General features: G+C 44.1%; 2 protein-coding genes across 5 annotated transcripts in view; one reads left to right on the top strand and one right to left on the bottom strand.

Annotated features, from left to right (window-relative positions):
* The window catches only part of LOC143521358 (Krueppel-like factor 15), a 10,736-nt gene extending 7,116 nt beyond the window's left edge, over positions 1-3,620 (bottom strand). The window contains exons 1-2 of one of the 3 annotated variants that reach the window (XR_013132728.1): positions 3,082-3,620; positions 70-1,560 (exon numbers count right to left, since the gene is read on the bottom strand). Coding sequence is in view for 2 of the 3 variants with exons in the window: in XM_077014141.1 (XP_076870256.1) it covers positions 70-1,385 (1,316 nt within the window). In the remaining variant the exon portion in view is untranslated. The remainder of the gene's footprint in view (positions 1-69; positions 1,561-3,081) is intronic. The other 2 variants (XM_077014141.1, XM_077014140.1) reach the window with 2 other exon arrangements.
* A 3,419-nt stretch (positions 3,621-7,039) lies between these two features.
* cfap100 (cilia and flagella associated protein 100) lies at positions 7,040-12,928 on the top strand. 2 transcript variants are annotated; one of them, XM_077014144.1, is made up of 15 exons: positions 7,040-7,160; positions 7,460-7,532; positions 7,827-7,927; positions 8,186-8,381; positions 8,644-8,711; positions 9,056-9,219; positions 9,789-9,869; positions 9,985-10,184; positions 10,691-10,796; positions 10,902-10,938; positions 11,070-11,224; positions 11,479-11,611; positions 12,068-12,270; positions 12,378-12,471; positions 12,594-12,928. In XM_077014144.1, the coding sequence occupies exons 2-15, from the start codon at positions 7,505-7,507 to the stop codon at positions 12,705-12,707; spliced, it is 1,680 nt and encodes a 559-aa protein (XP_076870259.1). In that variant the 5' UTR covers positions 7,040-7,160; positions 7,460-7,504; the 3' UTR covers positions 12,708-12,928. The 2 variants fall into 2 exon arrangements, with proteins under 2 accessions (XP_076870259.1, XP_076870260.1); XM_077014145.1 differs by lacking the exon at positions 7,460-7,532 and having other exon boundaries at positions 7,061-7,160.
* The last annotated feature ends 1 nt before the right edge of the window (position 12,929 follows it).

Raw genomic sequence — 12,929 nt, forward strand, 5'->3', positions numbered from 1 at the left:
TCTGCAACCAGCCACATCTACTGTCCACCACCCATGTGCCCTAGCCCATCAACACAAATACATCCTCACCTCCATCCACAGTCAGGCCAGTTACAGGCAAAAGGCTTCTCTCCTGTGTGTCTCCTCAGGTGAGCTTTAAGATGGCTGCTCTTGGTGTACATCTTGGCACAGCCTGGGAAGTTGCACTTGTGCATTTTGATAAGATCCGCCACTGGGTTCTTCTGGAACTTCTGCACTCCACCTGCCAGGAGTCCACCCTGGAACCCTCCCAAGCTAACGCCATCTCCTCCGCTCACAGCAGGCTTCGCTGCAATGGGTACGGGAGCAATCCGCACAAATTTAGATGAGCTATTGAGATTAGGGATGGCTAAAGACGAGGAGGGGGAAGGGGGCAGGAACTGCGGGACCAGTGCGAAGGTCTGTCCCTGAATGCTCAGCAGCAGTTGGGCGATTTTAATGTCTGCAGCTGGGGCTGGGGTCTGAGTCACTGTGGGGGCTGCGGCAGCCCCACTGAGCCCTTGGTTCTCATGTTTCATCTGAACAGGTTGGATTTGGAGAATTACAGGCAATCCGGCACTGGTGTTACTGCTGTCCTCGGTAGACACAGGTCTGCTTTGTGCCTCCTGTTTTATCACAACCTCTGTGTCTCTGCTTGGTTTGGGAATACACTGAGAACTCTTTGTGCTTTTGGTCTTGTTGCCAATTGCGGAGCTGGACAGGAGACTGGCCACTGGAACAGTTTGCTCAGGATGCAGCTCAGACCGAGCGGTGCTGCTCTCTGGTATTCTGGGTGATACCTCTTCCATGACCTCCACTCCCGACCCAAACCCCATATCCAGCTCCAGCTCCAAGCCCAGCAGTGAACCATCTTCTTTAGGCTCATGTTTGAGGGTTATCACCCCATTCATGTTCTCTTCCAAGAACTCTTCAATCTCCTCCAGAGTGGGCTGGAAAGGCTCAACAGGTGTCTCCTCCATATTTGAGGAGGACCATACTGGAAAGTCAAAGTTCTCCTCTTTCACATTGTCTCTCTGTGAGTCCCAAAGGATGTTCGCTAGTGGAGTTGGGCTTACAGCACTCCCCCCAGAATTGCCACCGCATCCACCCCCCAGGGAAGTCTGGGACAGCAAGAAGTTGAGGATGCTGTCCTGGCTCTCAACACTTGATGAGCTCCCATAGCTGGAGCTCAGGACCTGGGAATCGGGTGAAGAACAGGAACACAGACTCGATGCGTCACTGGCTTCATCCTCTGAGAATGGTGAAGGCATCACCTGGTAGTTCCCCGAGTCTGAAACCATGTCCGACAGGTACACAAGAGGTGAGGCTGGCTCTATGCCACTGTAAGGCAGGAAGTTCTCCTCAATTGGGAGGAAGTGATCCACCATTCCCTGGATTTATTCTCTTATCCAGATATGTATGAGATACTCCTATATTTAATGTCAGAAAAAACTTCAGTGTTATTTTCCAGGCTATGAAGAAGTCATGAAATCCGAACACCTTCAGTCCAACAGCTTCCACAATTTAGCGTTTTTCACATATACCGGAAGCTCCAGGATGCCCCTATACAGAGAGTAAGACATGAGGTCAGATACCTTGTTTTGTAATTTGTTTTGCTTAAATATACTTTTGTTAGTACAGATTATGCAGAAACATCACTCGTCTATCCCTAATCCTCCCTCTAGCCCCCCAGATAAGGTGAAGAGGAAATGTAACATAAGTTAACCCCTCAGTAGCTCGTGACTCAGTACAGATTTATTAACCATCTCCAGATCTATTATCATAGTCGCTTGCTCGGGTTGTGCTCGGGTTCGCGATCCTCAACTATGTCAAATATGAAATTCTGCTTGTTTCCATTACAAGTACGCGGGCAGTCTCGGTGACAGCGTCTCCCTAAAGAGCGCTCACAAGCCTTCCACTCTTATTTCAAACAGTCGACACGATTAAAAATAACCTACTTCAAATCACACCACCGATTACAATTTAGCTTATAGTTCACAAATCCGGCTATATCACGTGTCGCTGAATATCAAGTGTCTCTGACACTGGAGAATAATTTAGGCTGGTTTTGTTTTCATTACAGGTACTACAACCTAAAATATGAATATAACTATTTTCTTTGCTTATTTGTACCACCAGACAAACGGTGGAAGATATAATATCAAATAATATTTATGTGTTTTCCTTGACATGAACTTGTCCTATAACGACATGATAAGGGTTGACTAACTGCCGCACTCACGCGCCCCTGCACGCGCCCCTCCGTCTCGTGACCGAGAGTAACCTCCGCGCGCCACTGAAAAACTGTCAAACATGATCAACATTACCGCGTGAGGCAGAAGAGAGCTCAGCCCTTTTAATAGTGCATAAATCATCCGTGCATGTGCTACTCCGATTACATTAAATGCAATAAATTAACTTCAATCGGTGACGGTGGGCGAAAAGAGATAGCGATTACACACGCTGGTCAGAAGTGTAACGATCCATTGGTCAAGTTTATTAGGTCATTCACTGTGATTCCCTTTGGTGTACTTTAAATCAAGGGTCACTTATTATTACGTTATTACTCACGACTAATACGAATGAAAGGAATGGCAAATTATTGATAATATTATAAAACTATACATTTAAATGTTAATTCTACCACTGTGTATTCTAAGAGCGTTCCTTCGTGTGTGTGTGTGTGTGTGTGTGTGTGTGTGTGTGTGTGTGTGTGTGTGTGCGCGCGCGTGTGTTTATTACGTTTAGTTGTACTATACTGCAAACGAAAACATCCCGCCTGCTACCGCGTGGCGAGCTACGGGGCTTAATTCCGTCAGAAATTCGCATTTTCCACAGTTATACGAATATATCGAGTCATGAGTATTCACGAGTATATTTACTTCGACGACACAAAGCCACGCAAACGTCAAACCCCGATGCGACAGATACTGTAACGGCCTCTTAACGTCAACATGTTTTCGTGCAGGGCGGCGCGCGCGCTGCAGCGGATGAAAACAGAAGCGACACGCACACTCGCGCTTTCCTGAAAGACGTGCCATGCAAAACGCAGAGAAGCAAAAAGAGCAAGTTTCGTACGCTTACCCCCTTTCCAGCAACCATTTATAGATCCAGTGAATTATTTCCACAGTTTTTAACTATTCGTAAATATAATAACATTTAAAATACGTCCGTAATGGGTAACTTGCCCTTGAGACACTCCGAGCGACGTTGCTACAGACTGGGCAGATACGCTGCTCGGTGGTTGTACTATATTAGGCTCACATGACTGCACGGTGTGTTATGGACGCTAGAATGAAAGGCAGGCGGCGAAGGCTCGTCCCGAATACGCGATGTCATTGGCCAGCAGTTTGGGAGGGCTGGTCTCCATGGCTGTCGTCAGTAGAAGAACTGCATGTGCGGATATGTGTGGATGCCTCACGGGACACAAAAACCATTTGCATCCCCAAAACGTCCATCTGCAGAAAAGAGTTGTTATTTTTTCAGTGCATTTCAGTCGGGGTTTCACCAAAGATTCCGCTTTTGTACCTCGATACAACGTTGTCCGATAAAAACGAGGCGTGCAAGGAGTTGTAACCTATGTTACACTAATGTAACGTAATCGAAACGAGAACTTCAGGCGGACGTAGATCTTCTGCGCCAACAGAAAGGCCATCATCCCCGTGTCGCGCGCTGTCACAGGGTCAGTGTAACAGCCCGTGACGTGGCGTGTAGCAGCGATCTCGTTAACACTACGTCACATCGCACAGGCATTCAGAAAAACACATCATGCACGCGCTGCTATTACAGCACGAGGATTGTGGATTTTATAAGCAATAGATAAGCAATGTCTATGTCACATCATTTACCAGAAGGCACGATAGGGGACAATCCCGTCAGTATGATAGACTACACAGACGTCTGTATGGAGTATGGAGTCACTCGGGACGAAGTAATTGTAGTGAGTGAGTTAACGTGAGTGCACAGGCCAGTCTGCACAGGGGTGGCTGAACACAGGTTACTGTGCACAGCCACTCTAACAGAGGCAACAGAAAACGAGATGTTAACAAGAACGCCATGTTTGTTTTGTCATTCTCTGAGATGGGAGAGCATCCTGTGTCAAGGTTATTCTGGGGAACTCGGGTAATTAAGCGTATTCACATAATTGTCTCAGAGGGTGTTGTAATTTAGCCCCGTGTTTCCTCTCTCCACCCAGTGAAAGCCTCCAAAATACACACAAGCAAGCAGAGAGAACACATCTGCGGGCACGTGCAGGGCGCATATGACTGTTCTCTGCTAGTACTGAGTGAACCGTGTTGGTTCAAGAACTGGGTCAATTAAGAAGTGCTAACCTGGAATACTGATGCATTTGATTCATTTGTTAGCCGATAACACACAAAGTAATATAAACAAATAACTCGAACAATGTGCATGCACACATATGCATGCAGACACACGAACGCACACATGTGCCAACGATGCTTACCTGTGATCTGCTGTAAGATGCTAAAGTGTAGAATACACAGCTGTGCTGCTTGTGTTGTGCTGAGGGTCCCTCAGAGGGCCCCTGGTAGAAGGTATAGTGAGTCAGACACAGACAGGCCCTTACTCCAACACAGCAGTAGCAGCCCGCCTGTCTCACGGATCACACTCTTGCCTTTGCCCTAGTTGCACACCGACATACGCTCCACACAATGTGTTTAAATGAGAGTGAAGCAATCGTGATATTGAATGGGAATAAATCTAGCAACTGCAAGAAGTCACGGCATGACACTATTTTAGAAAACAAGGCGCAATCTGTGTAGAAGATATTCCAAGTGTTTTTTTTTTTCACAACAGAATATCTATTTGACATCAAAATATATTTCAGTGCAATTTGCCTGGGCCAGGCAGGAGCTGACTGCTCAATCAACACACACGCCAGATGTGCTACCCTTTCTCACCGGAGGTGAAAGACACAGGGACTCCTCCTCCCCTTGCGACTAAGCAACCCATCAGCTACTGCACAGCTGCATAACTGAATCCAGGAAGGACCCGGAGGAAAGAGTTGTTGTTGAAGTTGTTGAAGGCACGGGTTAATCCAGCGATCACCCATGATGAACATTATTACCTCCACTGCATGATTCATCAGCTACACAACACATGTAAATAAACCTGTCTGATGATATGCTGTAAACAAGGCCATTTCATTTCAACCCACTCAATCTCCCAGACAAACACATCAGTTAACGAAACCCTCTTGTGGGATGCTTTGTAATCTAAGTAAGAACTGCAGCCACAAACGGGCAGCTTTCCCGCACAAACACTATTCCTGGAGGCAGCCATCATCCTCATCCCTGCTAGTGTAAATTATTTTTAGTTATTTGCAGGAGATTATAACAGTAATCCACCTACAAGGCTAGTGTGCAAATGCCTGAAATGTGAATGGACAAGAAATCGTAGCAGCGAGGAAATTGTTTGCATTATCGATTACATTGTGTCTGAAGGAGATCTGGTTGATTCTAAGTTGGGAGTCTAAGTGTTCTACGTTGCTGAACACAGAATGAGAACCCTGTTAACTCAACGTTGTGGCTTATCTGCTCCCTTCTGCTCAGAGCCAGGAGTACATGACAGTTTTCTATCTTGCACAGTGCAGGATACTTTTAATGATTACACTGTATAAAAGAGATTAAAACCCAATGACTGTAAAATATGTATATTGTTAAGTTTTGAGGAGTTGACTGCTAACAGCTGATACAGTCAGATCTAATGTAATCTAAGAGATGAAGCAAGCCCTTTGGGGTTTTATGAGGAAACTCAAGCACCCAGTAGGAAGTGGGTGAACCCAAAGAACTCATGAACTCATGTGTTGAGTTCCACATTCAAATGAAAGTTTTAGCTGGATGTCTTACACATACACAAAAACTGGTCTTCAGACATCTGTCAACCTTGACCTTGCACTGTAAGTTTTGAAATGGTGGCTTTGCAAATCAGTATTGCTGCAACATTATCCAATTCAGCGCCAAGTGCTTTCAATGTTAACAGTGGAGCAATCAGCCATCTCTCCTCATCACATGGAAGACTGGGAATGACCCCACAAGAGTGTGTGTGTGTGTGTGTGTGTGTGTGTGTGTGTGTGTGTGTGTGTGTGTGTGTGTGTGTGTGTGTGTGTGTGTGTGTGTGTGTGTGTGTGTGTGTGTATGTGTACATGCATGAGCAGAAATACACGTGCAGTGTATGTAGAGCCAACCACAATAAAAATGCATTGTACAGCACAGTAAAATCCTCTGATCAGCAAATCAACAAAGGCACCGACGGTTCAATTATTCTTTAATGCTGTCATTGATATGTGGTTATATGTATGTAGAATTATATATTTTATAACAATTATAGAATCAAATTATTTCCACAGTGATGTAGGCTCTACAAGATATTAGACTTATTAATGAATACTAAATAAATGTGCATGTATGTAACTTGGATGCCATTAGGCTATGCTTTATCATTCAGTTATTCAAAGAAGAGTGTGTCAGAGAGAGAGAGAGAATAATGCATGATTATAACTTTACAATGTTCAAATTGCACTGTACCAACACCCACATCCCAGCACACATTTCAGACTGTCATCAGTTATATGGATCAGGAGTCTAGTTGCTATTTATGAATGCACGCTACAATTATCCACAGACATCACCTGCACTGCTGGCTGAGGGAGCGGAATGAGGAAATATCAGTTTCCCGAGGCCAGAGTGGACATTAGCGAAGAATCAAATGAAGGTAGTTATGTCCTCTAAATATATGCAATGAGAAAATTGTTGCTTACACGTGTGGCTGTACATAGGAAATGAAAAAGAACTATTAAACGATCACGAGACAAGGAAACACTGTAAGAGATAAGACTGTATGCAGCAACACTATCGAGTGAGTGAATATGGGAAAATATATCAATGACTGCAGAATTACATTAAACGTGAAATTTTCAAACTGTCAGAAACGCAACATATTTATTTGGTATGTTATGATGCAGTGCCACCTGTTGTTCAAATTCAGAACAAGCTAAATAATGTTTCCAGGGTAACGGAACACAAACTTGTGAACTGCCCCACAAATGAGTTGCAGATTAGTCGTTTGAGTAATTCTAAGAACTAACTCGAAACGTTCGATTCTTCGGTCACATCAGCGAAGCTACCGAGTTTTTACGTTACGTAAGTTCTTGTAGAACGTTATTGATAATCATATTTGCAATTGGATTGACTATCAAAGCTGAAAATGAAATTCTGCAAACATTTATTTAAAACGACTCGTATTGCTTTTAGGTATTACGGATAAGCTGTGTAGTTACAGAGTAATCACATACATTTGAGTTATTAACCGCATTCTAATTCTGCTTGTTTTTTAGAGTATGTAGCTGGTAGACCTTTCAGTTTATGATGAAAACTGCTGAGCGTTTCATTTGAGTAGTTTTGCTCATTTTAATCCAGCTATAATTGGGTTTGTTTTGCAGACACTTGCTCATTCTATACACCTACAATTTGCTCCTGTTTGCACGATGTTATTATCGGGCCCTGCAGTGCGGAGTAAGCATAACATACTTCTGTTCCTCCGACATGCGCCTGACCATTACCGTAAAAATATATGCAAGACGACAACGAAGGGAAAAAAGCAACTAGTATCAATTTGATAGACTGTTAAACAGCACATTTACATAGTCGTTAACAGACCTACATTTCTAAGAACGTCGCTTAGACTAACATTTGTGAAGCAAACGCTTACACTGACAGTGTTTCTACCAGTAGACAGCTTCAGTCTTATGAATCCTTATTGTGTGAAGTGTGGCTGTACTCTGTGTTCTGTTGTGTGTGTATTTGAAGAAAGCAGCTCTAATGGGGTCAGGACTCAACGGAACCCCTTTGTGATCCCTGAAGACGATGTATTCCTCATCAGAAACACAGAGAAAGCTCAGAAAAAACTAGTAAGTCGCCTTTCAGATAACCACACAACACTTATTATTGTTCCCTGAACCACATCATATTCATTGATAAATTGGACTCTAACTAAATAAACGATGCAAGTTAAATATACCTTGTAACATTTCATTTTACAATCAAAAGTTAATTACATGCAAAATATTGTATAATTAGAGCACATTGATAAATGTTATACTTTTCTCACTGGATCACATTTATTGAGCCATTAGGAACACATCATTGCGATCATTACGTGTATGCAGGAATACCAGAGAGAACTGTCACTACCTATCCATGAGAAGAAGACCTACGTAGGGAGAATGAGGGCTAGGCAGTCAGAACTGAGGAAGACTCTGAGAGAGGACCTGGAGGAAGAGGAAGAGTGTACACCAAACCGAAAACACACCACTGCCCGTCTCCTCCAAGACACGGAGGCGTGCAAGGTGATCATGACGAGAGGTGAGACAGGAACGTGTGCAAAAGGCATGGACACACACACACACTCACACTCACACTCACACTCACACTCACACACACACACACACACACACACACACACACACACACACACACACACACACACACACACACACTTCCTTAGCTGGGACACACTTCTCTGGGAAAACTCTGAAACCAAAACACTTAGTTTACATATGACCTTGCCAGTTAGAACTATTGTATTGTTATTTCATGCTAGTGAGAGATTGCTGCTCTGCTTTAGATCATAACATAGGAAAAGAGACCACACGTGAGTTCCTTAACAGGAAGCGAGAGATGTTCTATCTGGAGGTGAGATTTGACGCCTTGTGCTTGTGGTCATTCAGCCTGACATGGTTGCTTTGCTCATTCTGGGTTCTTCTATATTCAGCATGTTTCCTTATATTTCAGTTCTTTGCTTCACCCTTCCGTAAGCCTCATCCCTTTCTTTTATACCCACTCTTTTCACCCACACACTTCCTTCTGCTCATCTCTCTCTCTCTCTCTCTCTCTCTCTCTCTCTCTCTCCCTCTCTCTCTCCCTCTCTCTCTCTCTCTCTCTCTCTCTCTCTCTCTCTCTCTCTCTCTCTCTCCCTCTCTCTCTCTCTCTCTCTCTCTCTCTCTCTCTCTCTCTCTCTCTCTCTCTCTCTCTCTCAGCATGCCCTGGCGGTAAAGACTGGTGAGATCCAGCAGTTAGAGGAGATGGCGAATCATGAAGAGAGGAAGTTAGCGAAGGCTGAGCAGCTCCTAGAGGAAGACACCAACTTATTTGATGAATTTCTCAAAGAAAACGACAGGAACTCAGCAGAGGCCATAAAAATGTAACACAAACTGACAGCTGCCTGAAACAGTGCAAACACAAATACACTATCCTGAAATTAACACCTTGCCATGTTTTGAAATATTTTTGTCATTGTTCAGGAAAGTAAGATTATGTACCTGCAAAAGTTTTGTTAACATAAAGCAGTTGTCCATATTCACAAACACTGCTTAAGTATTACTAATATTTAGATTTATGTGATGCAATACATAGTTTCATGTTCATAAAAGAGTTTTCTTTTTCCAAGCTTGTTCAAAATAGGTAGTAGCTATTTTTGCACCAAGAATAGTCTAAACAACAGGAACTGTTCAGGACTAATTGAAGGTACCACAAAAGTATATAATCACACAAGGCTATACAATGTATACATTACTTCATTTTAAGGTACTTGTAAGTATTTCAGCTGTGTTTTGTAAAGGAAATGATACGTTCTAGATGCTAAACTGAGAATGAAAATGTTCATTTTCAAAAACACGTCCCCAGTGTTGCTGACATTTAAGTGAGAGCTGCATGATTGCAGTGCTAATAGATGTTGTGTGCATTATTGCATGTGTGGGAACACCTACTTAGAGCTGAGCAGGAGACCAAAGCCAAGCTGGACAAAGTGGCCGAGATCAAGAGGATCACTGCCAAAATGGTGGCCATTAGGAGGTAGCTACATGCTTCACCGTCAAACACTGGAACCAAAAGCTGCTCTTCTCATCCATCCATCGCTTCATTCATTCATTCATTCATTCATTCATTCATTCATTCATCTCTCTTCCAGTGACATCTCCAAGTATGAGGAAACACTGCAGGAGTACAAACTCTACAAGGACTTTCTGTTTAAGCTTTCTCCTCCAGAGTGGCAGGACATCCAGAGAGAGAAGAAGAGAGGTCTGGTCCCTAAGACGACAAGCAGGAACGAGTGTGAAGGAAAGAGCAGAGAGACACAGAAAGGGAAGAAGACCCCTCTGTCCCACAGACGTATGTAGTCACCCATCAGAGGATCCACCATATAAGGGCGGCACAATGACACAAGCATCATGATGATCGCATCACTGATGGAAGCTCGATGAGTTTAAGAATAGAAGTGAAGATGTAATGTGTTGTGATGCACTTTGACCTTATTTACAGGTCTTAGATCAGGTGAATGCTTTGACTAAAGGGACCTAATGAAACTTACCAGGAGCCTGTGAGATTAGGGACCGGATAAAGTGCTTATTACACACAACAGACCTGGTGTTTGTTAGTGCTCATATGTACGATGCAGACGTCCGCTAAATCTGAATCAAGCAGATTCATACTGTGATAGTAAATGATATGCTGAGCACTCCCACCTCTGTATTGTTGAAGATACTGAAATGCTGTACCTGTATTTGACATGACCGTTGTTTTTATGGTGCTTTAGCGCTTTAGTGCTTAATCTCGTTACCGGTGCCGGTTAATCCTGGCCTGCTCTCCTTCTACACTGGACTCTTGTTCGCACACAGGTCGAGAGAAAAGGAGCTACACAGGGTCTGGAGAGCTACCCCCTCTTCGCACGCCCCGGGCTCCATCCAGGCGCAGTGTGAAGTCAACATCTCAGAGCGGCAAAATGTGGGTTTGACATGCACTCAGACACTCGTGCACTTGGGCTGTTCAACGTGGGATGCACTAGGATGATATTTCTCTAAGGACTACTGCTTGTTTCTACGATTGCAGGGGTTCACCATCAGACACCGACAGCTCAGAATATGAGGTCAGTTTGAACCCAATCCAGACCAACTGATCATCTTTTATAGGCACAAGCTGAGAGGGAAATTACATTTTACTCATTTTGATTGTGATGCCCGTTTTTCATCTTTGTCATGATAAATGTGCTCCCCGCAGGAGGAGCCAGAACTGTATTTCACGGATCCCCAACAGCTGCTGGACCTGCTGAGTGAGCTGGAAGAGCAGAACCTCTCTCTGATCCAGAACTCGCAGGAGACCGAAGAGAGTTTGGAGGAATTCAAGCAGACCACGGAACAAACCCGCAAGAACATGTAAAAAATCTCCATGATCTTACAGATTCAGAATGAGTGTATTATTGGTGATTTTACTGTATTAAATTGTGGCCATTGATAATTGCCTGTGGTTGGTTGAATTCATCAGATAATTGACAGCCCATTTTGAGTTTAAAATAGCCGTGTTGGTGGAGAAAGAATACATCGTGCACTAGAGGAACACTGTGGGGAACCTTTTAGGGGGAGAAAGCGTTGAACCTCAGGTTTCTGTGTCAAATGATGTGCACATGTAGGGAACATGAGGCAAACCAGCTTAAGCGGCAGATTGATGTTATGACGGAGGCCATTCAGAGAGAGAACAAGAGAACTGCCGAACTAGAACTCAAAGCCAGACTCTTCAACTTCGGACAGTATAAAGCAGAAGAGGTGAGACTGTGCTGTTGCTACACATGTTCACATCTTTGCTCTAAAATGATCATTAAAAATATGACCAAGAATGTAGAAACAGTCCCTTCTTAGGGTTCACGGAAAAGAAAAACAACAAAGTACACTTTACCAATTCAGCTTGAAAAGAAACCGTTCACCATGTACTGAGCTCTTCTGACAATGAAACATCATTTTCACACTTTTGTCTTCTTTGTACCTTCTCTTAAAAAAAAACAACCAACTATGAATGTTTTTGAGTTGCATCTGTATTATATCTACTTTCTGAATAGTAATAAGTCAAGAAGTCACATACAGAATTATGATGGCTGCCTCTAGTGGTCAGTAGTTCAAGCTGTTCTAAGTGTCCTACTGTTCCTGGCAAGCAGCCAAAGTTGAACTTCTCTCTTCTCCCCTGCTCCGCTTTTGATCTGCACGCCTGTCCTCACCCTCTGCCAGGACAGCACTCTGGACGCGCTGGGCCGTAAGGTGGAGGAGGTCTATCAGAGCTGTGTGGGGGACAGCGAGGCCAACCTGAGCACGCTGCAGATGCTGACGGCCATCGAGAGCAAGCTGGGAGAACTGCTGGAGAACATGGAGGTGATCCCTGCAGACCGGCTCGCCATGGCCGAGAGAGCCAAGGAGAAGGAGAGGAGACTCAGGTCCCATCACCAAACCAGCCGCAATGCCTCGCCCGGTCTGTGGTCCGTTAAACACCCAACGCTTGGGAGTCTGCATATCAATTCCTTGCCTTTGTCTGTCCATGTAGACTACGAGATGAGAAGATCCATCAGCAGAAACAGCACCAGGAAGAGAGGACGAAGAAAGCAATGGAGAGAGCGCAGGCTGAAATCAAGAGAACGGTTAGTTCAAGATGAACGTATCGCGCTATATAACACACTATACATCAACACACCAGGACAAGAAGTCTTTAGTGAGTTAGAACAAGTCTACAATGGTCCATGTGCTCTCTGTCCCTCTGTAGTCGGGTCGGAAGCTGAGGCCACGCTCACAGCCTCCTGCTCCGAAGCTCAAGAACAACCAGCACGACGACATCGCAGACAAGGAGAAGGAGGAACATCTTTACTTCTTCACCTAAAGCACCCGTTTCTCACCACTGTCACAGTAGTTTCACCAAAGGTGCACTGGGCCATCGCGGGTGCCTTCTTGGAGAACATAAACTCCAAACCTACATAATCAATCATGCCTAACAGTAGACTAACATGTAGAAATGAAGATGGATAATCAGGTTTTGTATACTCACACCACCAATATGATGACTTATTATTAAAAAAATTCAGACATGTACACAATTTATAAA

Source organism: Brachyhypopomus gauderio, chromosome 8 (assembly GCF_052324685.1).
Source record: "Brachyhypopomus gauderio isolate BG-103 chromosome 8, BGAUD_0.2, whole genome shotgun sequence".
NCBI classification, from domain to species: domain Eukaryota; kingdom Metazoa; phylum Chordata; class Actinopteri; order Gymnotiformes; family Hypopomidae; genus Brachyhypopomus; species Brachyhypopomus gauderio.